The following is a 23,323-nucleotide window of genomic DNA, read 5'->3' on the forward strand; positions in this document are numbered from 1 at the left end:
TCCCATTCCCCCCCCCATATGTGCATCTCCCATTTCCCCCCCCCTCCATATGTGCATCTCCCATTTCCCCCCCCATATGTGCATCTCCCATTTCCCCCCCCCATATGTGCATCTCCCATTTCCCCCCCCCATATGTGCATCTCCCATTCCCCTTCCCCCCCATGTGCATCTCCCATCCCCCCCCCCATATGTGCATCTCCCATTCCCCTTCCCCCCCATGTGCATCTCCCATTTCCCCCCACTCCTAGTTAATTGTATTTAAAAAAAAAAAATAAAACTTGTTATACTTACCCCCATGCGATCCCTGCAGAATCCTGGCGCTCGTCCAAATCGCTGACACCAGGTTCTCCTGACTTCCGGTCATGTGACGGCGCGGTCACATGACCGGAAGTCAGGGGAATCATAAAGGCGCTGCCGCAGCAGAGCAGCGCAGCGCTGATGTACCGGACCCGGCGCTTAGCATGGGGCCGGGGGCCCCATGAGGAGAGAGACGCACAAGAGGGGGGGCTCCGAGGGGGCCCCTACCGGCCGGGCCCCACACTGGAGTCAGGGCAGACATGCCCTGATGGCGGCCCTGCTGGAGGCTGGAGGGGCCCCCTCTCCCTCGGGGCCCCCGTTCAATGAACCGGCTGCACGGTCGGTAGTTCCGCCCCTGGTTTCATGGCAAATAGCCAACAGGGTCGCAAGAAGCGTGTTGGCCAAAAAAGGCGCAAAATAACTGCCCATGAATTAAGGAAATTCAAGCGTGAAGCTGCTAAGATGCCATTCGCCACCAGTTTTACCATATTTCAGAGCTGCAACGTTACTGGAGTATCAAATAGCACAAGGTGTGTGATACTCAGTGACATGGCCAAAGTAAGGAAGGCTTGAAAACGACCACCTTTGAACAAGAAACGTAAGATAAAACGTCAAAAATGAGCCAAGAAATATCTTAAGACTGATTTTTCAAAGGTTTTATGGACTGATGAAATGAGAGTGACTCTTGATGGGCCAGAGGCTGGATCAGTAAAGGGCAGAGAGCTCCACTCCGACTCAGACGCCAGCAAGGTGGAGGTGGGTGTAACGGGTCTGGGAGGCGGAACCTCTGAGCTACTATACAAGGGGGCGGTCCTTGTAAGGGAGCGGGTGGCGACCAGGGTAGACGGGCAGGCAGTCACAGCAGGTGACTGGGACAGTCTCTGAATGAACGGACAGGAGGTCACGGCAAGTGACCGGGGCAGTCTCTGGATGAACAGGCAGGAGGTCACGGCAAGTGACCGGGGCAGTCTCTGGAAGAACGGGCAGGAGGTCACGGCAAGTGACCGGGGCAGTCTCTGGATGAACGGGCAGGAGGTCACGGCAAGTGACCGGGGCAGTCTCTGGGTAAAGGATTGGTACGACCTGTGGCGGCAGTTGATAGACGTGAGCTCCCAGGTGAGCAGGCGAGAGTCTCTGGATAAACGGGTGGTCACAGCATGTGACGGCGGAACCTCCAGGAAGACCAACAGACAGGTAGCAGATGAGCGCTCCCAGGTGAGCGGGCAGGAGTCTCTGGACAGGCGGGTGGTCACAGCACGTGACGGCAGAGCCTCCTGGTAGGCTAGCAGACAGGCAGCAGATGAGCGCTCCCAGGTGAGCGGGCAAGCTGGTCCTTAGACAGACTGACAGAAGTTGGAAGGCAGACCGTCGCACCTCAGGCTAGCAGGCAGGTAGCAGGATATCAGGCAGGAATTAGACAGCAGACTGGCAGGAATCTGGCAGGTATCTGGCAGGTAACTGGCAACGGGACCTGAAGGCTGAAGCAGAGTAGTGAACAGTGCTACAACATTGCTCGGGCACCTCCATTTTGGAGGAGGTGCCTTTTATATGGGAGGTCCTCCGGCAATTGGCCGGGGACTCCTTAGGACGGCGCGCGGTCCCTTTAAGAGAGGGGGAGCGCGCGCGCCCTAAGCACACTGCCGGGGAAGGAGCGCGTGCCGGAAGCAGCGGGGAGAGAAGCGCTGGAGGACGCCACGCCAGGAGCAGGGAGGTGAGAGGGACGGCGTCTCTGCCTAGAACGGGGCAGAGACGCCGATGCTACAGTACCCCCCCCTTTAGGCCCCCTCTTTTTTTGGCCAGAAAGAAATTTCTCAAGGAGAAGCGGGGCGTTGATGTTCTCCCTGGGTTCCCAAGTTCTCTCCTCAGGACCAAACCCCTTCCAATCTACCAGAAAAAAGGTTTTTCCTCTTACCCTCTTGGAGGCCAGAATACTCTCTACCTCAAAGATGTCATCAGCGAAAACCGGAGCAGGAGGGGCACCTGGATTTTTGGAAAAAGAGTTAAAGACAACGGGTTTGAGGAGAGATACGTGGAAGGAGTTGGGGATCCGTAGGGTGGCGGGGAGTTTTAATTTGTAGACCACAGGGTTAATTTGCCTGAGGACTTCGAAGGGGCCGATGAATCGAGGACCCAACTTGTAGGAGGGTACTTTGAGCCGCACATGTTTGGATGAGAGCCAAACCTGGTCTCCCGGACGGAATTGGGGCGGATCCAGACGTCTCTTATCAGCATATCTCTTCATCCGCTCAGAGGAGAGAAGAGCGGACCTGGTGCTCTCCCAAATAGTAGAAAATTCGCTGACAAGAGACTCCGCAGCAGGGTTGTCCACAGAAACTGAGACAGGAAGTGGAATCCGGGGATGTTGGCCACCGACTATAAAGAACGGGGATTTGGAAGAGGACTCGCTCTCATGGTTGTTATAAGAGAACTCGGCCCATGGTAAGAGATCCACCCAGTCCGAGTGGTGAGCATCAACGAAGTGCCGGAGGTAGCTGGACAAGATCTGATTGATCCGCTCCACTTGACCATTGGACTGAGGGTGGTAAGCGGAGGAGAAATCCAGGGTAATGTCCAGCAGCTTACATGTGACTCTCCAGAAGCGAGAGGTGAACTGAACCCCACGATCCGACACGATGTGGAGGGGCAGACCATGGAGACGGAAGATGTGGCGGATAAAGTCTTTAGCCAGCTCGGGTGCAGACGGAAGACCAGGCAGGGGAATGAAGTGGGCCATCTTAGAAAAACGGTCAGCGACAACCCAAATGACAGTACAACCGGCAGAAACTGGAAGGTCGGTGATAAAGTCCATAGCGATGTGTTGCCAAGGAGCAGCAGGTACGGGAAGGGGCAGGAGATGGCCGGCAGGTAGATGTCGGGGAACTTTGTTACGGGCACAGGATGAACAGGCCGCGACTAAGTCTACCACGTCCTTACGCAGGGTAGGCCACCAGTAATGCCGGGTAATAAGTTGGAAGGTCTTCTTTTGGCCAGCATGGCCAGCTAGTTTAGAAGAATGTCCCCAGCGAAGAACCCTCTCCCGATCTGGCACAGCTACGAACGTCTTACCGGGTGGAAGACGAGTCAGATCCAAGGGGGCCACATTCATCACCTTGGAGGAGTTGATGATGTGCGTAGGTTCCTCCTCTTGATCGGAGGACAGGAAGGACCGGGACAAGGCATCAGCTTTGACGTTCTTGTCCGCCGGACGGAAATGAAGAATGAAGTCGAAGCGGGCAAAAAACGACCACCGGGCCTGGCGAGGATTGAGTCTCTGGGCATTTTGGAGATATACCAGGTTTTTGTGATCCGTGTAGATAATTACCGGGTAGAGAGCCCCTTCAAGCAGATAGCGCCACTCACCCAGTGCCAATTTGATGGCTAGCAATTCCCGGTCTCCAATGGAGTAGTTGCGCTCCGACGAGGAGAAGATTTTGGAGAAGAAGCCGCACGTTACCATTCTCCCGGTAGAAGACTTCTGGGTGAGCACCGCTCCGGCTCCGGAGGAGGAGGCATCAACCTCCAGGTAGAATTGTTTATTACAGTCCGGACGGTGCAGGACGGGAGCAGAGGCGAAGGCTTTCTTTAGGGAAAGGAAGGCCTCCTCGGCTTCAGGCGACCATGTCCTGGGGTTAGCCCCCTTACGGGTAAGTGCAGATATGGGAGCAGTCCGAGACGAGAAGTGTGGGATGAAAAGACGATAATAATTAGCGAAGCCCAGGAATCGCTGTATCGCCTTCAAACCTTCAGGACGAGGCCATTTTAGAACGGAAGAGAGCTTCTCTGGATCAATTTGCAGACCTGTTTGGGAGATGACATAGCCCAAGAACGGAAGGGAGGTCTGATCGAAGAGGCACTTCTCGTATTTGGCGTAAAGGTGGTTCTGCCGAAGCCTAAGCAGGACCTGACGAACATCCCTCCGGTGTGTGGGGAGATCCAGAGAGAAGACCAAGATATCGTCCAGGTATACCACTACGCAGGAGTACAGGAGGTCACGGAAGATGTCGTTGACTAGTTCCTGAAAGACCGCGGGAGCATTACAGAGACCGAAGGGCATCACAAGGTACTCGTAGTGACCGTCCCGGGTATTGAATGCCGTCTTCCACTCGTCTCCTTGACGGATACGGACCAGATTATACGCTCCTCGTAGATCCAGCTTGGAGAAGATCCTGGCGCCCTTGAGATGGTCAAACAATTCGGAGATGAGTGGCAGGGGATATTTGTTTTTTACCGTGATGAGATTGAGTCCTCTGTAGTCAATACAGGGACGTAGCGAGCCGTCTTTCTTTTTGACAAAGAAGAATCCGGCTCCAGCCGGGGAGGTAGATTTTCGTATAAATCCCCTAGCCAGATTCTCTTCAATGTACTCAGACATGGCTCGGGTCTCGGCTGCAGACAACGGGTAGATACGCCCACGGGGAGGAGTGGTGCCAGGTACCAGGTCGATCGGGCAATCGTATGGCCTATGGGGTGGCAACGTCTCGGCTTCCTTCTTACCGAAGACGTCCGCATAGGGCCAGTAGGGAGCCGGGAGACCAGGTAAGTTAGCTGGAGTAGGCTGAGGGCGAAGTGGACGGACCGGGACCAGGCAGGTCCTATGGCAGTCAGGACCCCATCGGAGTACTTCACCGGACCGCCAGTTCAATACGGGTTCATGTGTCTGGAGCCAAGGTAGACCTAGCAACAGGGAGTGAGAAAGTCCGGACAGCACATGGAATGAGATCTCCTCAGAGTGCAGCATTCCCACCTGCAGGGTTATGGGTTCGGTGACGAGCAGGATGGTCTCCGAGAGAAGTCTTCCATCCACGGAGGCGACTGACAATGGTTCAGCCAAGGACTTGGTGGGAATATGGTATCTCTCTACCAGAGACTGGGAGATGAGGTTTCCAGCAGCTCCAGAATCCAGATGGGCGAGTTCAAAGAGACGGTTTTCTCCCCAAGCAATAGAGACCGGTAAGGTCAGAGACGGAGAGGGCTTACTTTTGTCTAGGACGACCTCTCCGAGTGGTCCTAGACACTGGCGTTTCCCGGTTTTTCCGGGCAGGAACGGATGAAGTGCTTCATACTGCCACCGGGTTCCATGGCCCGAGCAAACTAACGGGTCTGGGAGACGGAACCTCTGAGCTACTATACAAGGGGGCGGTCCTTGTAAGGGAGCGGGTGGCGACCAGGGTAGACGGGCAGGCAGTCACAGCAGGTGACTGGGACAGTCTCTGAATGAACGGACAGGAGGTCACGGCAAGTGACCGGGGCAGTCTCTGGAAGAACGGGCAGGAGGTCACGGCAAGTGACCGGGGCAGTCTCTGGATGAACGGGCAGGAGGTCACGGCAAGTGACCGGGGCAGTCTCTGGGTAAAGGATTGGTACGACCTGTGGCGGCAGATGATAGACGTGAGCTCCCAGGTGAGCAGGCGAGAGTCTCTGGATAAACGGGTGGTCACAGCATGTGACGGCGGAACCTCCAGGAAGACCAACAGACAGGTAGCAGATGAGCGCTCCCAGGTGAGCGGGCAGGAGTCTCTGGACAGGCGGGTGGTCACAGCACGTGACGGCAGAGCCTCCTGGTAGGCTAGCAGACAGGCAGCAGATGAGCGCTCCCAGGTGAGCGGGCAAGCTGGTCCTTAGACAGACTGACAGGAGTTGGAAGGCAGACCGTCGGACCTCAGGCAAGCAGGCAGGTAGAAGATGTGCGCTCCCAGGTGAGCGGGCAAGCTGGTCCTTAGACAGACTGACAGAAGTTGGAAGGCAGACCGTCGGACCTCAGGCTAGCAGGCAGGTAGCAGGATATCAGGCAGGAATTAGACAGCAGACTGGCAGGAATCTGGCAGGTAACTGGCAACGGGACCTGAAGGCTGAAGCAGAGTAGTGAACAGTGCTACAACATTGCTCGGGCACCTCCATTTTGGAGGAGGTGCCTTTTATATGGGAGGTCCTCCGGCAATTGGCCGGGGACTCCTTAGGACTGCGCGCGCGGTCCCTTTAAGAGAGGGGGAGCGCGCGCGCGCCCTAAGCACACTGCCGGGGAAGGAGCGCGTGCCGGAAGCAGCGGGGAGAGAAGCGCTGGAGGACGCCGCGCCAGGAGCGGGGAGGTGAGAGGGACGGCGTCTCTGCCTAGAACGGGGCAGAGACGCCGATGCTACAGTGGGGTACTGGTATGAGCTGGTATCATCAAAGATGAACTTGTGGGACCTTTTCAGGTTGAGGATGGAGTGAAGCTCAACTCCCAGACCTACTGGCAGTTTCTGGAAGACAACTTCTTCAAGCAGTGATTAAGGAAGAAGTCTGTATCGTTCAAGAAAAACATGATTTTCATGCAGGACAATGCTCCATCACATGCATCCAACTACTCCACAGCGTGACTGGCCAGTAAAGGTCTAAAAGAAGAAAAAATAATGACATGGCCCCCTTGTTCACCTCATCTGAACCCAATAGAGAACCTGTGGTCCATCATAAAATGTGAGATCTACAGGGAGGGAAAACAGTACACCTCTGGGAACAGTGTCTGGGAGGCTGTGGTGGCTGCTGCACGCAATGTTGATCGAAAAAAGATCGAGCAATTGACAGAATCTATGGATGGAAGGCTGTTGAGTGTCATCATAAAGAAAGGTGGCTATATTGATCACTAATTTTTTTGGTCTTTGTTTTTGCATGTTAGAAATGTTTATTTCTAAATTTTGTGCACTGATATTGGTTTACCTGGTGAAAATAAACAAGTGAGATGGAATTATATTTGGTTTTTATTAAGTTGCCTAATAATTCAGCACAGTATTAGTTACCTGCACAAACAGATATCCTCCTAAGATAGCCAAATCTTAAAAAAAAAAAAAACACTCCAACTTCCAAAAATATTAAGCTTGGATATTTATGAGTCTTTTGGGTTGATTGAGAACATAGTTGTTGATCAATAATAAAAATAATCCTCTAAAATACAACTTGCCTAATAATTCTGCACACAGTGTAGAAGTCAGACTCATCGGCCTATAGTTCCCTGGGTCCACCTTCTTCCCCTTTTTGAAGATAGGAACAACATTTGCTCCTCTCCAGTCTTCTGGGACTTCTCCTGTTCTCCAACAATTTTCAAAGATTATCTTCCAGTCGCGTGATGGACGATGGTGTAACTGGTCTAATCACTATCAATAACAGAAATTCATGCTGCTTTACATGAAAACACCTCTGCCGCCATGACTCATTTGCAAGTAAACTGCTAAGGAACTTGGTAGAAAGTTGTGGTTTCTGGGCGTCAAGTCTTCAATTCCCATCGGAACTCAACATTTTGACTGTGGCCAACATGACTGGAGGTGGCCGAATAACTCACGGCGTTAGGTAGCCATATTCTCTTAACTCTTACATACCAGCTCTCCTGTTTGCCCTGAGTAAACATGGCCACCGTTGCCCTTCAGAATATGCATCTATTAGGAGGTGGCAGATAAGGAGGACACTATGGCTTGAGACTTTATAGCTCTCACTATGAGATTGTGACAAGGACAAAGCGATGACGTCAGTGAGTCTGTGTGAAGGAGCATAAATTAACTATATGAGATTTGTGAAAAAGAACTCTGAATCCAAAATAATATATTTACACACGTGGTCAAAATTGTTGGTACCCCTCGTTTAATGAAAGAAAAACCCACAATGGCCACAGAAATAACTTGAATCTGACAAAAGTAATAATAAATTAAAAATCTATAAAAATGAACAAATGAAAGTCAGACATTGCTTTTCTGCTTCCACAGAATTAAAAAAAAAAAATTTAACTCATGAAATAGACCTGGACAGAAATGATGGTACCCCTAAAAATAATGTGACAAAAGGGACATGCTAAATCAAGTTGTGTCCACTAATTAGCATCACAGGTGTCTACAATCTTGTAATCAGTCAGTGGCCTGTATATAGGGCTACAGATACTCACTGTGATGTTTGGTGACATGGTGTGTGAGTCGCCCAGGGGGATATGGGGAGAACTCTGTACCCGGGCCTTGACCTTCTGTGGGATGTCACGGAAGTTGGCTCCCGGGCCCGTACCCTGGGGTCACTCTTTAAAAGGGGTTTTGTCTCGTGACGCCACCTGTGGCTCCTGGTAATGGTTACCAGCGCTGCTTCAGACCTCCAGGGGTGATGGGATGATGGCAGCTGGGATGCTTCTGCTCCCCGCAGGTGGAGCGGGCCCCCGGGGCAGTGTAGGTGCAGATGGTGAAGCTGGGCATTGTAGTGCAGGGGCGGCAGCGTGGTAGAATTAACCGACCGAGACTGTGGAGTGCAGTCAACCGAGTTTACTCACAGTTCTTTAGGTTCCTCAGGTACACTGTCCAGGTGACAGCCTCCCGCGTCGCACTACGTTTGCCAGGCAGGGGTTCAGCACTCCCTCAAGTATATCAGAAGCACTTAACGGGGCCCCCTTTCTTTATGTTCCTTCCTTAGCCGACTTCCCGCGCTGGGTCTTCTCCCTCCTGCCCTGCACCCCGCCACACAAAGTCCCGATCGGGTACTCTGAGATCCCTCTGGGCAACCTGGAGTTCCCGGACCTACTTGGTGCCCTTCACGGCAGCTTAGGTGCGGTTGTGGCAACTGTACCATGAAAGTGCAGAAGCCTCCGGTTTTTCCAGCCGAGACCTGGAGTAACTCTGCTAGCCCAGGGACCGGTTCCCTTCTTGCGGCCTGATCTCTCTGACACTTGGCAGATTCGGGCGTACGGGTGCCGTCCTGCACTCACCATACCCCCTAGGATCCCTCCTGTTCCTGGAGCCTTCCACCCTGACTTCCCTCTTCCCCTCCTCTCTTACTACTCACTGACCAACTGCACTCCCTAACTAAGATGGCTCCCCTTTTATTTATATATATATATAATATAATATATATATATATACAGTACAGACCAAAAGTTTGGACACACCTTCTCATTTAAAGATTTTTCTGTATTTTAATGACTGAAAATTGTACATCCACACTGAAGGCATCAAAACTATGAATTAACACATGTGGAATTATATACTTAACAAAAAAGTGTGAAACTACTGAAAATATGTCTTATATTCTAGGTTCTTCAAAGTAGCCGCCTTTTGCTTTGATGACTGCTTTGCACACTCTTGGCATTCTCTTGATGAGCTTCAAGAGGTAGTCACTGGAAATGGTCTTCCAACAATCTTTTGCCTTCACTCTGCGGTCCAGCTCACCCCAAACCATCTCGATTGGGTTCAGGTCTGGTGACTGTGGAGGCCAGGTCATCTGGCGTAGCACCCCATCACTCTCCTTCTTGGTTAAATAGCCCTTACACAGCCTGGAGGTGTGTTTGGGGTCATTGTCCTGTTGAAAAATAAATGATGGTCCAACTAAACGCAAACCGGATAGAATAGCATGCCGCTGCAAGATGCTGTGGTAGCCATGCTGGTTCAGTATGTCTTCAGTTTTGAATAAATCCCCAACAGTGTCACCAGCAAAGCACCCCCACACCATCACACCTCCTCCTCAATGCTTCACGGTGGGAACCAGGCATGTAGAGTCCATCCGTTCACCTTTTCTGCGTCGCACAAAGACACGGTGCGACGCAGAACCAAAGATCTCAAATTTGGACTCATCAGACCAAAGCACAGATTTCCACTGGTCTAATGTCCTTTCCTTGTGTTCTTTAGCCCAAACAAGTCTCTTCTGCTTGTTGCCTGTCCTTAGCAGTGGTTTCCTAGCAGCTATTTTACCATGAAGGCCTGCTGCACAAAGTCTCCTCTTAATAGTTGTTGAAGAGATGTGTCTGCTGCTAGAACTCTGTGTGGCATTGACCTAGTCTCTAATCTGAGCTGCTGTTAACCTGCGATTTCTGAGGCTGGTGACTCGGATAAACTTATCCTCAGAAGCAGAGGTGACTCTTGGTCTTCCTTTCCTGGGGCGGTCTTCATGTGAGTCAGTTTCTTCGTAGCGCTTGATGGTTTTTGCAACTGCACATGGGGACACTTTCAAAGTTTTCCCAATTTTTCACACTGACTGACCTTCATTTCTTAAAGTAATGATGGCCACTCGTTTTTCTTTACTTAGCTGCTTTTTTCTTGCCATAATACAAATTCTAACAGTCTATTCAGTAGGACTATCAGCTGTGTATCCACCTGACTTCTGCACAACACAATTGATGGTCCCAACCCCATTTGTAAGGCAAGAAATCCCACTTATTAAACCTGACAGGGCACACCTGTGAAGTGAAAACCATTTCCGGTGACTACCTCTTGAAGCTCATCAAGAGAATGCCAAGAGTGTGCAAAGCAGTCATCAAAGCAAAAGGTGGCTACTTTGAAGAACCTAGAATATAAGACATATTTTCAGTTGTTTCACACTTTTTTGTTAAGTATATAATTCCACATGTGTTAATTCATAGTTTTGATGCCTTCAGTGTGAATGTACAATTTTCATAGTCCTGAAAATACAGAAAAATCTTTACATGAGAAGGTGTGTCTAAACTTTTGGTCTGTACTGTGTGTATGTATATGTGTGTGTGTGTGTGTGTGTGTGTGTGTGTGTGTGTGTATATATATATATATGTGTATGTATATGTGTGTGTGTGTGTGTTATCTACTGTATATAGCGGTGTTATTAGTCATTGTACAGGAGGAGGAGGTGAGCTGTGATATCACCTTTTGTGATTGCTTAATCCTCTGTATATACAGTGAAGGTGTGATTTCCATTTTTTTAAAGGAATGTAACACAAAAACCTGATTTCAATAATAGGTGATTTTTTGATGACACTTTTTCTTTGAAAGGATCTTACAGCATTAGAAAACCATTGCTGCTTTCTTTCTCAAACAGCGCCACCCTTGTCCAAAGATTGTTTGCAGCATTGCAGCTTAGCCACATACATTTTTATTGAGCTTAGTTGTATCAAATACAATACCAGATGTGACCTGACATGACTTCTGGGAGAAAGCAGACTTTTTTTATTTTTAATCCTTGAGCATTCCTTTTCAGGACAAGTTCAAGTATAGAAAAAGAGGCTGTAAGTTTATCAAGATCAAGGGTAGAAAACATACACACACACACATAATATATACATACATACATACATACATACATACATACATACATACATACACACACACACACACACACACACACACACACACACACACATACACACACACACACACACACACACACACACATACACATACATATACATACATACACACACGCATAATATATACATACATACATACATACATACATACACACATATATACACACATAATATATACATACACACACATTATATATATATATATATATATATATATATATATATATATATATATATATATATATTTCAAAGTTTGCCCAATTTTTTGGACTGATTGACCTTTATTTCTTAAAGTAATGATGGCCACTCGCTTTTCTTTACTTAGAATTTGTATTCCGGCAAGAAAAAAGCAGCTAACAGTCTATTCAGTAGGACTATCAGCTGTGTATCCACCAGACTTCTGCACAACACAACTGATGGTCCCAACCCAATTTATAAGGCAATAAATCCCACTTATTAAACCTGACAGGGCACACCTTTGAAGTGAAGACCATTTCCGGTGACTACCTCTTGAAGCTCATCAAGAGAATGCCAAGAGTGTGCAAAGCAGTCATGAAAGCAAAAGGTGGCTACTTTGAAGAACCTAGAATATAAGACATATTTTCAGTTGTTTCACACTTTTTTGTTAAGTATATAATTCCACATGTGTTAATTCATAGTTTTGATGCCTTCAGTGTGAATGTACAATTTTCATAGTCAAGAAAATACAGAAAAATCTTTAAATGAGGTGTGTCCAAACTTTTGGTCTGTACTGCGATGGCCCGCGCTGGCTTGTTTCGCTCGGTCCCGGCTGCCGGCAGCAGTGGATTGAAAGACCTGCCGACGTCAGCGTCGCGTGACCCGTCACATGACTCAGACGTCAGCGCAGGTCCTTCAATCCACTGCAAAGTGCCGGGAAGCAAGTAGGAGCGCTGTGCGGGCCGCCATTTATTTTTTATTTTATTCTTTTTTTTTTACAGATTTTTTAATGGTACTTGGGTCCGGAGGAGAGTCTCCTCTCCTCTACACCCGGGTACCATCCGCACATTAGAACGCTTGGATTACGCATCTACATATACAGTGATGCGTAATCCATGCGGTCTAATGCAAGTCAATGGCGGCGAAGACGCAGCACTTCCGCAAAATAATTGGTAGTGCTGCGTTTTTTTCCGCAATGATAATCCGCAGCGGAAATTTCCGCAGCATGTGCACAGCACATGCGGATTATCATTGGGGAACATTGCTGCCCTTCTACCATGCGTTTTTAATGCTTTTCCGCAGCTGCAAAAACGCTGCAGAAACGCATTAAAAACGCATCGTGGGCACACAGCCAAAGTATTCAGACCCCTTTAAATTTTTCACTCTTTGTTTCATTGCAGCCATTTGGTAAATTCTAAAATGCTCATTTTTTTTTCTCATTAAAGTACACTCTGCACCCCATCTTTACTGAAAAAAACAAATGTAGACTTTTTTTGCAAATTTATTAAAAAAGAAAAACTGAAATATCACACGGTCATAAGTATTCAGACCCTTTGCTCAGTATTGAGTAGAAGCCCCTTTTAAGCTAGTGCAGCCATCAGTCTTCTTGGGAATGATGCAACAGGTTTTTCATACCTGGATTTGGGGATCCTCTACCATTCTTCCTTGCAGATCCTCTCCACTTCCGTCAGGTTGGATGGTGAACGTTGGTGGACAGCCATTTTCAGGTCTCTCCAGAGTTGCTCAGTTGGGTTTAGGTCAGGGCTCTGGCTGGGCCAGTCAAGAATGGTCACAGAGTTGTTCTGAAGCCACTCCTTTGTTATTTTAGCTGTGTGCTTAGGGTCATTGTCTTGTTGGAAGGTGAACCTTCGGCCAAGTCTGAGGTCCAGAGCACTCTGGAAGAGGTTTTCATCCAGGATATCTCTGTACTTGGCCGCATTCATGTTTCCTTCAATTGCAACCACACGCCCTGTCCCTGCAACTGAAAAACACCCCCATAGCATGATGCTGCCACCACCATGTTTCACTGTTGGGATTGTATTTAGCAGGTGATTAGCAATGCCTGGTTTTCTCCACACATACCGCTTAGAATTATCACCAAAAAGTTCTATCTTCGTCTCATCAGACCAGAGAATCATATTTCTCATAGTCTGGGAGTCCTTCATGTGTTTTTGAGCAAACTCTATGCGGGCTTTCATATGTCTTGCTCTGAGGAGAAGCTTCCGTCGGGCCACTTTGCCATAAAGGCCCGACTAGTGGAGGGCTGCAGTGATGGTTGACTTTGTGGAACTTTCTCCCATCTCCCTACTGCATCTCTTGAGCCACAGTGATCTTGGGGTTCTTCTTTAAGTCTCTCACCAAGGCCCTTCTCCCACGATTGCTCAGTTTGGCGGGACAGCCAGGTCTAGCAAGACTTCTGGTGGTCCCAAACTTCTTCCATTTAAGGATTATGGAGGTCACAGTGCTCTTAGGAATCCTGAGTACTGCAGAAATTATTTTGTAACCTTGGCCGGATCTGTGCCTTGCCACAATTCTGTCTCTGAGCTCCTTGGGCAGTTCCTTTTGAGCTTATGATTCTCATTTGGTCTGACATGCACTGTGAGCTGTGAGGTCTTATATAGACAGTTGTGTGCCTTTCCAAATCAAGTCCTATCAGTTTAATTAAACACAGCTGGACTCCAATGAAGGAGTAGAACCATCTCAAGGAGGATCACAAGGAAATGGACAGCATGTGACTTATATATGAGTGTCTGAGCAAAGGCTCTGAATACTTATGACCATGTGATATTTCAGTTTTTCTTTTTTAATAAATTTGCAAAAATTTCTACATTAATGTTTTTTTTAAGTCAAGATGGAGTGCAGAGTGTACTTTAATGAGAATTTTTTTTTAAACTTTTTAGAATTTACCAAATGGCTGCAATGAAAACAGAGTGAAAAATTTAAAGGGGTCTGCATACTTTCCGTACCCACTGTAGTTTCCGTGGTGGAATCTGCCTGAAAAAGATACTGTGTGTATATACCCCATAAAAAAAAATCACAATAGACGTAATAAAAAAAAAAAAACTGGTCAAAAGTTGGAAACATTTTTGTAATGAGTTTATTATTTGGAAACGTGCAGACTGTTTGATCACAGAGATCAGTTCTATCTTCAGTTTGGCTGCCCATTTTCTCACTGGCCAGTACATGATGACTTCCATTATTTTCTCTGTAAATATTGATGGTGGTCATAACCTTCCTCTTTTTTTTTCTTCAAAATCAAATTGTTTTTCCCTAAGAAGCAGAGGTCTACTTATAATTTGTCCAAAAGGGAAACTTCAAATTTTTTGGCTTCGAAAACAAAATTTCACGAAGATAAGGGTAATTCTCCAAATTCTTCACCAACACCAAAGTTCAAAGGCGCCGATATTCTTCTTGTCCCGCAATATCGTTTGAAAGATGAAAAAGGAAAAATAATTTATTTTCCGAACAACATCGAATAAGGACAATATTTTTTTTTATCTTTTCCAAATGGAAAAATCTGACTTTTTTTCTTTTGAGCAGTGTTTGCTCGCCACTGAGTAGGAAACAGTTTCTCTAAGGAAGCAGAAAGAATTTTGGTTTGTGTAAAGGTGCGGGCCACAGATGGGGCACTCACTGAATATAAACAGAATCCGCTCGCGTTAAGATAAAAGTGGAATGGATCTCGCAGATGAACGCTTCTGACGTTGGAGCATTTCAAACATCTTACAAATGGCTTTCGGAAACGCGATAGATGTTTAGCGTAAAGTAATGGTCGATGCCTTCTGTGTTTGTAGGGACGTCCACGGCTCCGGCAATGTGATCACTTACTCCCGGTGAGATGTTGATATAACTTTTCGTGGCTGGTGTAAACAAACCGCTTGTCAGGGTCTTAATGGACCATACTTTCACTAAGGGCACAGAGGGGCAATGAGGAGAAACTGCAGCACGTTCAGTTCTCCTTGGGCTTGTTTTAGCATTCTGTTATAAATGAGCATACTGGTGAGAGGCCATATTTATTGCATTCCTGGTAGAGAGGGGCCGCATGCCTACGAAATACTCGTACAGCCCCAAACTACCAACCCGAAAGTTTCCCAAACTCTTTAAGTCAAACTTTCGACAGGAGAAGTCAATCATCTGATGTGTATGGAGACCTCCCATCTCTCAACAGATCAAGCATGGGGGTCTTTACAGTTTTGTTTTTAGGGTAGAGATGTCTGTAGCGCCTACTCCTCTCTGCCAGTTGAAAACACACAAATGCACAGATGAATTCAATGCTTATGTGTATGGGAAAGTGTAGTAGTGGAGATGATAGTCTACCCCTGATACTTCAAAGGGTTAAAAGCACGTTCCTGAAGTTAGAACCCTCTGGGGCTTCAGTTTGGCTTAGGTAGGGTTAACTGTGACAGCCAACCCAGTAGAGGGAGGGGGAACTGAGTGCTAGTGTCAAGTGCAGGAAGTGAGTTCAGTCAGTAGTTATGCAGTACTGCAGAAACCAAGAGGTTCTGTAAGGGCTGCTAGGGTAGAGTGGGCCTAGCATCCCGGACAGTGAGTAGTCAGAGAATCCCTCCACAAGAGTCCCCTTAGCCAACCTGACAACCTCGAGAAAGTCGTCTGAGGTCTGGGGGCACAATCTGTCTGCAAGGCTGCAGAAGAAGTCAGGACTCAAGCTCTAGGAGGTTGACTGAATTGGGATCCAGATATACTGTCATTGGTGAGAAAGAGTCTCTAGGGCTAGAGAAGAAAGCAACAGAGATGCTTCAACTAGATCGGGAACCAGGGCTGAAGTTGTATCCGGTACCTGTGGGAAAGATGACAACCTGTTGGGCCTTATCCTACATATCTGTCTGTAAATACTGCCAGTTACCAAGTAAAGTTCTGGTTGTTTTTATGAACTCTGTGTCCTCTGAATTGATTGCTGCCCTGGTTCCAGAAGAAGAATTCATGGAGTCAGAAGAAACCAGCTGGCCAGAAGTAAGTGGGAAATGCCACATACACAGCAGCACACCAGAGGACACACTTTGTCTGTAGGGTGCCAAAGTGAGCATGGGCTACAGCTCATCCACGACTACTTCGCTTGGGCACCTTACAAATGAAGGAAGAGATTGCTGTCTGCTGACCAAACGTTCAGCCGATGTCTATCCCATATGTACGGCCAGCTATAAAGGGGTTGTCGACCTTTATTCACAAGACACTTTGTCTTTATGTAGAAGACTGCTGGTGACCACCATTGCTGGAATCTGGATCTCTGCCCCAACATCATGATGTTCATTTCCATGGCATTAAAGGTGGACATACACTAGAGATTTTGTGTGACCGAAAGAACCTTCATGAGATGCATACAAGCAAGACAGGTGCCGGCCAATGATGGCTATGTCTTAAAAAGTTGATGTGCCATGTTGTAGTTCTTGCTGAAAAACAGCTTGGTTTGGCATAAAGGGAAACCCACAGGTTGGATGACAACCTTCAAAGACAACCAACACAAATCAGAAAATGAAATCCCTATGGTATGTCCGGCTTTACTTACGGGAAGGATATTGTCGCCTATATGAATCCTAAAAGTCAGTCCAACAATGGAAAATATATAAGATCAATGATGTAGAAAACTATTTAGGTCTGATAACCTTCCTAAACACCATCTCAGGTCACATTTCAGCCATCTAATGGATCGTAATAGTTCCCACAACCCTAACGTTGACTCAACATCTCCATCTTTTCCCGGGAACTTGACCTTCTTCCTCTTTGACTTTGATGGTTTCATATTATTTAGGAACACAACTTCTCTGCTTTGAGGGTCACTGAGGGCCACCAAACTTTTACTACGGGACCTACTGTATTAAAAAAAATTATCCCTGAAATAACCTGTAAAGAGGACAACGTCTCCATATTGACTGACTGAAAGTGACCTACAATGAAATCTGTGATTTATGAGGTTTCTTCTTATAAAGCTGATCTGTCCGTCAGGACATTCAGAAATGGGAAATTGTTGCACTTTTGGTGTGGTGCAGCCGTAGACTGACCCCGGGTCCTATTGTTCTAAAACCCATGGGAGAAGTCCTGGCAATTTGTAGTATATTGAAGAGTTTCCTTCCCTGTCTGCTGCTTGTATAAGAACAGTGGGAGGAGGAGGAGGTGAAGCAATGAAGGAGAGGAACGTGTCAAAAAAATCCCATAATGGCAGGATTTAAAGCCCAGTTAAGTAGCTGAAAGCCATAAAGATCCGAGCACACGGCTTAAGACGCAGACTCCATCTTTAACCTTATTAACAAAGAAAATATTAGTACAGGCCAAGAAGCTGCTACCAGTCTGGGTCAGGCTGGGGACGACTGAAAAGTGACTTTTCAAGTTTGTCATATACAATAACATGACAAAAACTTTTATTAACTTTTGTCTCCATATATCTGGCAAAATTGTATATAGCGAATAAAAAAATCCAGCTGGATGGGAAAAAATGCAAATTAAAAAAATAAATAAATATAATGTAATCTATGATCCCAGCAGCAAAAATCACACTTTAAAATCATCTTAAGTTTTTGAAGGGGGTCACTGGTTTATTCTTTTTTTTTTTTTTATGTGTCATAGAACAATACAATGTAAAAATTTTACTTTCTTGTCATTAAAGATTTATAACTAACGGTAAATTAGGTATTTAACACCTTCTCGTTGCGGCCAATTTTTTTTCCTCCCCTTCTTCCAAGAGTCATAATAATTATTTTATTATTTTTCCATCAACTTATCCGTATGAAGGATTGTTTGTAGCCGGCCCATTTGCAGTTTTGAATGACCTTGAACGCTTTATCGTACACTGTACTGAAAAACGAGGAAAAAAATTCCAAGTACGGTGAAAAAGGTGAAAAAAAACAAATGCCGCCAATGTTTTTAAATTTTCATTTTCCTTGTGCAAATATGATCTGGTATCACCATTCTCCAGGTCCCTACGATTAGGGTGATACAAAACTTGTATGGTTCATTTTTTTAATTTTAATTCCTTAAGAAAACTGAAAAAGTTTAGTTTGCCACCATTTTCTGATTCCCATAACTTTTTTTTTTTTCATCTTTCTATCGATTAAACTGGATGAGGGCTTGATTATTGTGTGACGAGATTCTTATTTTTAATGCTACTATTTTTGAAGTACACACAACTTTTTGATTGCTTTTTATTGCATGTTTGGGGGCAACTGAAAAATGAGAGTTTTTGGGTGTTTCAATTTTTTAACCCATAAGGTAAATGCTGCGAAAACAATATTCTATTTTGATAGATCAGATGTTTACAGATGCGGTGCTACAAAATGTGCTTTTTTATTTTTGGAATGTTTGATTTTTAAATATATATATATATATATATATATATATATATATATATATATATATATATATATATATATATATATATATATATATATATATATATATATATATATATATCTATTTATTTTTATCTATTTATTTTTTTCAACCCCAAAGGGGACCATGTATAAAATGGTTCAGTCTCTTATGACGCATGGCATGGCTCTAATTTATAAATTACCAGTACATCTGTAATGATTCAGATCGCATGACCAGTGTGTTAATATGCTGAGGGCATATAACAATATAAAATAATATTTAAAAATAACGTGTATGTCATATATACACAGTATATGGATTATTTTGAGAGAAAGGTTTAAAAATAATTCATATACAAGATTTATTTTAAACTATATGTATATATAAATTATGTTTAAAAAAAAAATTATTTTTAACTATATAAAGGAATTATTTTTTATATAAATAAATAAATATGTATGCAATATGCGCTGGCGCTATCACAATTTTCCTTTATTTAAAGTTGCACATAGAAGCACCTGATGCCCACGTGCGTGATAGACTTATGTTAATGGTATGAAAAAACACAATATGCACTAAAAAGGGCTAGTAATCACTCGAAGCCTACCTGTGCTTCTGAGCCAATGTGATGGCAGATGTACTGTCCTGCGCTATTTCTTTATTGGGATGTGCTATATCCGATGTCCTACGTTCGTGCTAAGTGCCCTACAAACAAGTGTAGGCAGCGTTCCGGCCGGATACGTCTGCTCTAACACTCGTGACGTCACCAAAGCTATATAAAATTAAAAATCTATATCACATATTTATACAGACACGTATATTTAGTACACAAAAAAAATTTAAACTTTGTAAAATATCTTATCAGTGAAATCTGCTCCCTCATCCTTCTGGACAGATTTTTCACCCTGTAGATTCTTTATTAAGAGAAGACAGATTTTCCCATTACAGAGATAGGAGATGCTGGCTTACAAGATTCTATGTAGAAAGGAGGGGGCGGAGCTAGCGGAACAAACAGACATTCCGCTGCAAGTTCCTGAAATGACAGTTACAATTTAAACCTCACTTGTTGTTTCATTCACCGCAGGTGACATATTGTAAATATTTATTCTGTGTTAACCCCCGGTAATCCAACCTCCACCTATTTGCCAGAATCCCCGATGCTTCCTCTGATTTGAAGGCATGACAATGTGGCGGCGTGAAGCACAGATGACGTCGTACCAGGCGTACTATTCAGAAGAGGCATCGGGAATGTTGGCCGGAAGGAGTAGATCTGCAGGCCTCCCATCACAGGCCACGGAGTATGGCCACGTGGCTGCTGCACCAGGGTCCTGCAAATCGACTAGTGAATAATAATAAATGTTCCGTGTATGTGGCTAGAATTCTTCTATTTCAATGACTATTGTTTTTGTTTCAGAATTTTTTGATGACTTCTCAGAAGGCCGAGAATGTGTCAACTGCGGAGCAATGTCCACCCCTCTTTGGAGGAGGGATGGTACGGGGCACTACCTGTGCAACGCGTGTGGACTTTATCATAAGATGAATGGTATCAACCGTCCGCTGATCAAGCCCCAACGAAGGCTGGTAAGGATTTATCTTCTACTCTTGAACTATAATAAAGAAGTGTCCATCTTCCCCTTACATGAGATCTCCTTATGATGAGAATTTCTCATAATTCAAATTCAATACATTTTCATGTAAAATCCTCAACAGGCTGCAATTCCCATTGCAACCACTAGATGTCCACATAAAGACACATACCGTATATCATAAACATCTCCTGACAGAGTATCATCAAATATATATATATATATATATATATATATATATATATATATATATATATATATATATATATATATACTGTATATAATCCGAAGACTAATCTTGTCTCATTTGCTGTTTTGGTACTAGTTGGTATTAGCAGCTCTGGGTTAATATATTCAACATTAATTCAGCTTTACAGGTTTAACCCCTTGATGACCCAGCAATTTTGTTTCCTCCTCGCCTTTCAAGAGCCATGATTTTTTTTATTTTTTCATTGACATTTTTTTATGAAATGAGTTGTAGTTTTGAATGACACCATTCATTATGTACTGGAAAACTGGATATACAGTGGGGTGAAATTGCTAAATGATGCTCCTAACAAAAGGATGTATTTAAAATCAACAATCGTCTAAAGTCTATGCCCACCATTAAATTGAAAGTTCTTTGCAGGTACATTTAGGGGCAGGAAGTTACTTTTTCAAAATGCTGGGAAAAAAAAAGTAAAAAAAGGGGAGATATACTGCCACCTAGTGGCCAACCTGTACTCTTATCAGCTGTGTATAAAGGACACTAATAAGGGTCAGTTTTCTTTTTTCCAGTCTGCATCACGCCGGGTCGGCCTCTCTTGTGCCAACTGCCATACAACCACCACCACCTTGTGGCGTCGAAATGCAGAAGGCGAGCCTGTATGTAATGCCTGTGGACTATATATGAAGTTGCATGGTGTTCCCAGACCCCTGGCAATGAAGAAGGAAGGCATCCAGACAAGGAAACGCAAACCAAAGAATCTAAGCAAGTCTAAAACTCCAACAGGTACTGAGGAGTCCAAAATGACACTCCATTAAATAAACAAATAAATGTGTCAAAAGGCAGAAACTATGGATAAAGATGTCTAACATCTTATCACAATCACTTTTGTTGTTCATGAGATATATCTCCTGTGTTCAGATGTTTTTCCTGTTTCTTCGACATTGAAGAACGTCCATGTCAGCAAGTTTTTCCACTTGGTACAAACTTCCATGTGCTGCAATTCTCGTGTATACAAAGATCCTTATTCATAAAAAATAGAAAAAAAAAAGATAAAAATCTAAAGCAAAAAAAAACAAATAAAAGAAAAATTTGACAAAGTTTATAAAAAAAAAGTGATCCATTAGAACTTAAAGGGGGCATCCCTAATTAAAACTTGTCTATAAACTGATTACAGAAAGTCCCTCTCTCAGCGGTGAGCTGTAATCAGTGGGAAAGTGTTTGATTACTGAACAGCATCACCGCAGGTGAAATAAAGTATTACACAGCGCCCATGTACATCAATGGTTTGTCTGTGTAATGTGGGACAAGATGGGTCCTCCAAAGAGGGAGACTCTGTTTCTATCAGCTCTTCATTCTGAAATTAGTATCCTCTTTTAGTAATTCTCTAATCGGGTGTATAGAAATGTGTTAATAAAGAGTATGAATTAAAAAGATGAATTTAAAAAAAAAAAAATTGTGATCTAAATCTATTTTTTTTTTACAAAGTGCAGAAATTTTGCTTTGTCACATATCTGGGTTACTTCTTTACAAAAGGACTTATCATGGGAAGCCTCCCTGGTTCTCCAAGCAGCTCCCTCCGACCTCTTCTTTCCTCCGTAACATTGCATGAATGTCCGCTTTTAGTCCGTGCGGAGACATTCGAGGCAAATTTATTGCGCCTGGAATTTTCTCAACTCTAGTAATTAAACGTATAAATGTAGGAATCATGCACGTTTTATCTTTCTTATTATTACTTTTTGTCTTCTTTATCTGTTCGTTGTTAAAAAGTTCTTCTTATGCTGTTTCTACCAGGACCAAATGGCATTGACAACCCCACTCCATCTACCATCACTGCAGATGACATGCGCCCCATTAAAATTGAACCCGGACTCTCGCCTCCATATGGCCATTCAACAATATCTCAGGTACTAGAACACTGATGCCTCCTTGATGTCTAAAGGGGAACGGTGACATTAAAAATACCATCCGATGTAAATTTGTCTCCTATCCTGGGCCCCATCCTGGTATATATGTCTCCTATCCTGGGCCCCATCCTGGTGTATATGTCTCCTATCCTGGGCCCCATCCTGGTGTATATGTCTCCTATCCTGGGCCCCATCCTGGTGTATATGTCTCCTATCCTGGGCCCCATCCTGGTATATATGTCTCCTATCCTGGGCCCCATCCTGGTGTATATGTCTCCTATCCTGGGCTCCATCTTGGTGTATATGTCTCCTGTCCTGGCCTCATCCTGGTATATAGGTCTCCTATCCTGGGCCCCATCTTGGTATATATGTCTCCTATCCTGGGTCCCATCCTGGTGTATATGTCTCCTATCCTGGGCCCCATCCTGATATATATGTCTCCTATCCTGGGCCCCATCCTGGTGTATATGTCTCCTATCCTGGGCCCCATCCTGATATATATGTCTCCTATCCTGGGCCCCATCCTGGTGTATATGTCTCCTATCCTGGGCCCCATCCTGGTGTATATGTCTCCTATCCTGGGCCCCATCCTGGTGTATATGTCTTCTATCCTGGGCCCCATCCTGGTGTATATGTCTCCTATCCTGACCCCACCCTGGCCATATATGTCTCCTATCATGGTATATATGTCTCCTATCCTGACCCCACGCTGGTATATATGTCTCCTATCCTGGTATATATGTCTCCTATCCTGACCCCACCCTGGTATATATGTCTCCCATCCTGGGCCCCGTCCTGGTATATAGGTCTTCTATCCTGGCCTCAGCCTGGTATATAGGTCTCCTGTCCTGGCCCCAACCTGCTATATATGACCCCTATCCTGGTATATAGGTCTCCTATCCTGGCCCCATCCTGTTATATATGTCTCCTGTCCTGGCCCCAACCTGCTATATATGACCCCTATCCTGGTATATATGTCTTCTATGCTGGGTCCATC

General features: G+C 45.1%; 1 protein-coding gene across 3 annotated transcripts in view; it reads left to right on the forward strand.

The window, feature by feature from the left end:
- GATA4 (GATA binding protein 4) overlaps positions 1-23,323 on the forward strand; it is a 166,030-nt gene that overhangs the window by 140,017 nt on the left and 2,690 nt on the right. For 2 of the 3 annotated variants that reach the window (XM_073673900.1, XM_073673899.1), the window contains exons 3-5: positions 20,043-20,209; positions 20,977-21,205; positions 22,214-22,326. In XM_073673900.1, coding sequence (XP_073530001.1) covers positions 20,043-20,209; positions 20,977-21,205; positions 22,214-22,326 — 509 coding nt within the window. The remainder of the gene's footprint in view (positions 1-20,042; positions 20,210-20,976; positions 21,206-22,213; positions 22,327-23,323) is intronic. The other variant, XM_073673901.1, reaches the window with a different exon arrangement.

Source organism: Phyllobates terribilis, unplaced genomic scaffold (genome assembly GCF_046119375.1).
Source record: "Phyllobates terribilis strain yellow unplaced genomic scaffold, ASM4611937v1 Scaffold_3__8_contigs__length_932513732, whole genome shotgun sequence".
NCBI classification, from domain to species: Eukaryota; Metazoa; Chordata; class Amphibia; order Anura; family Dendrobatidae; genus Phyllobates; species Phyllobates terribilis.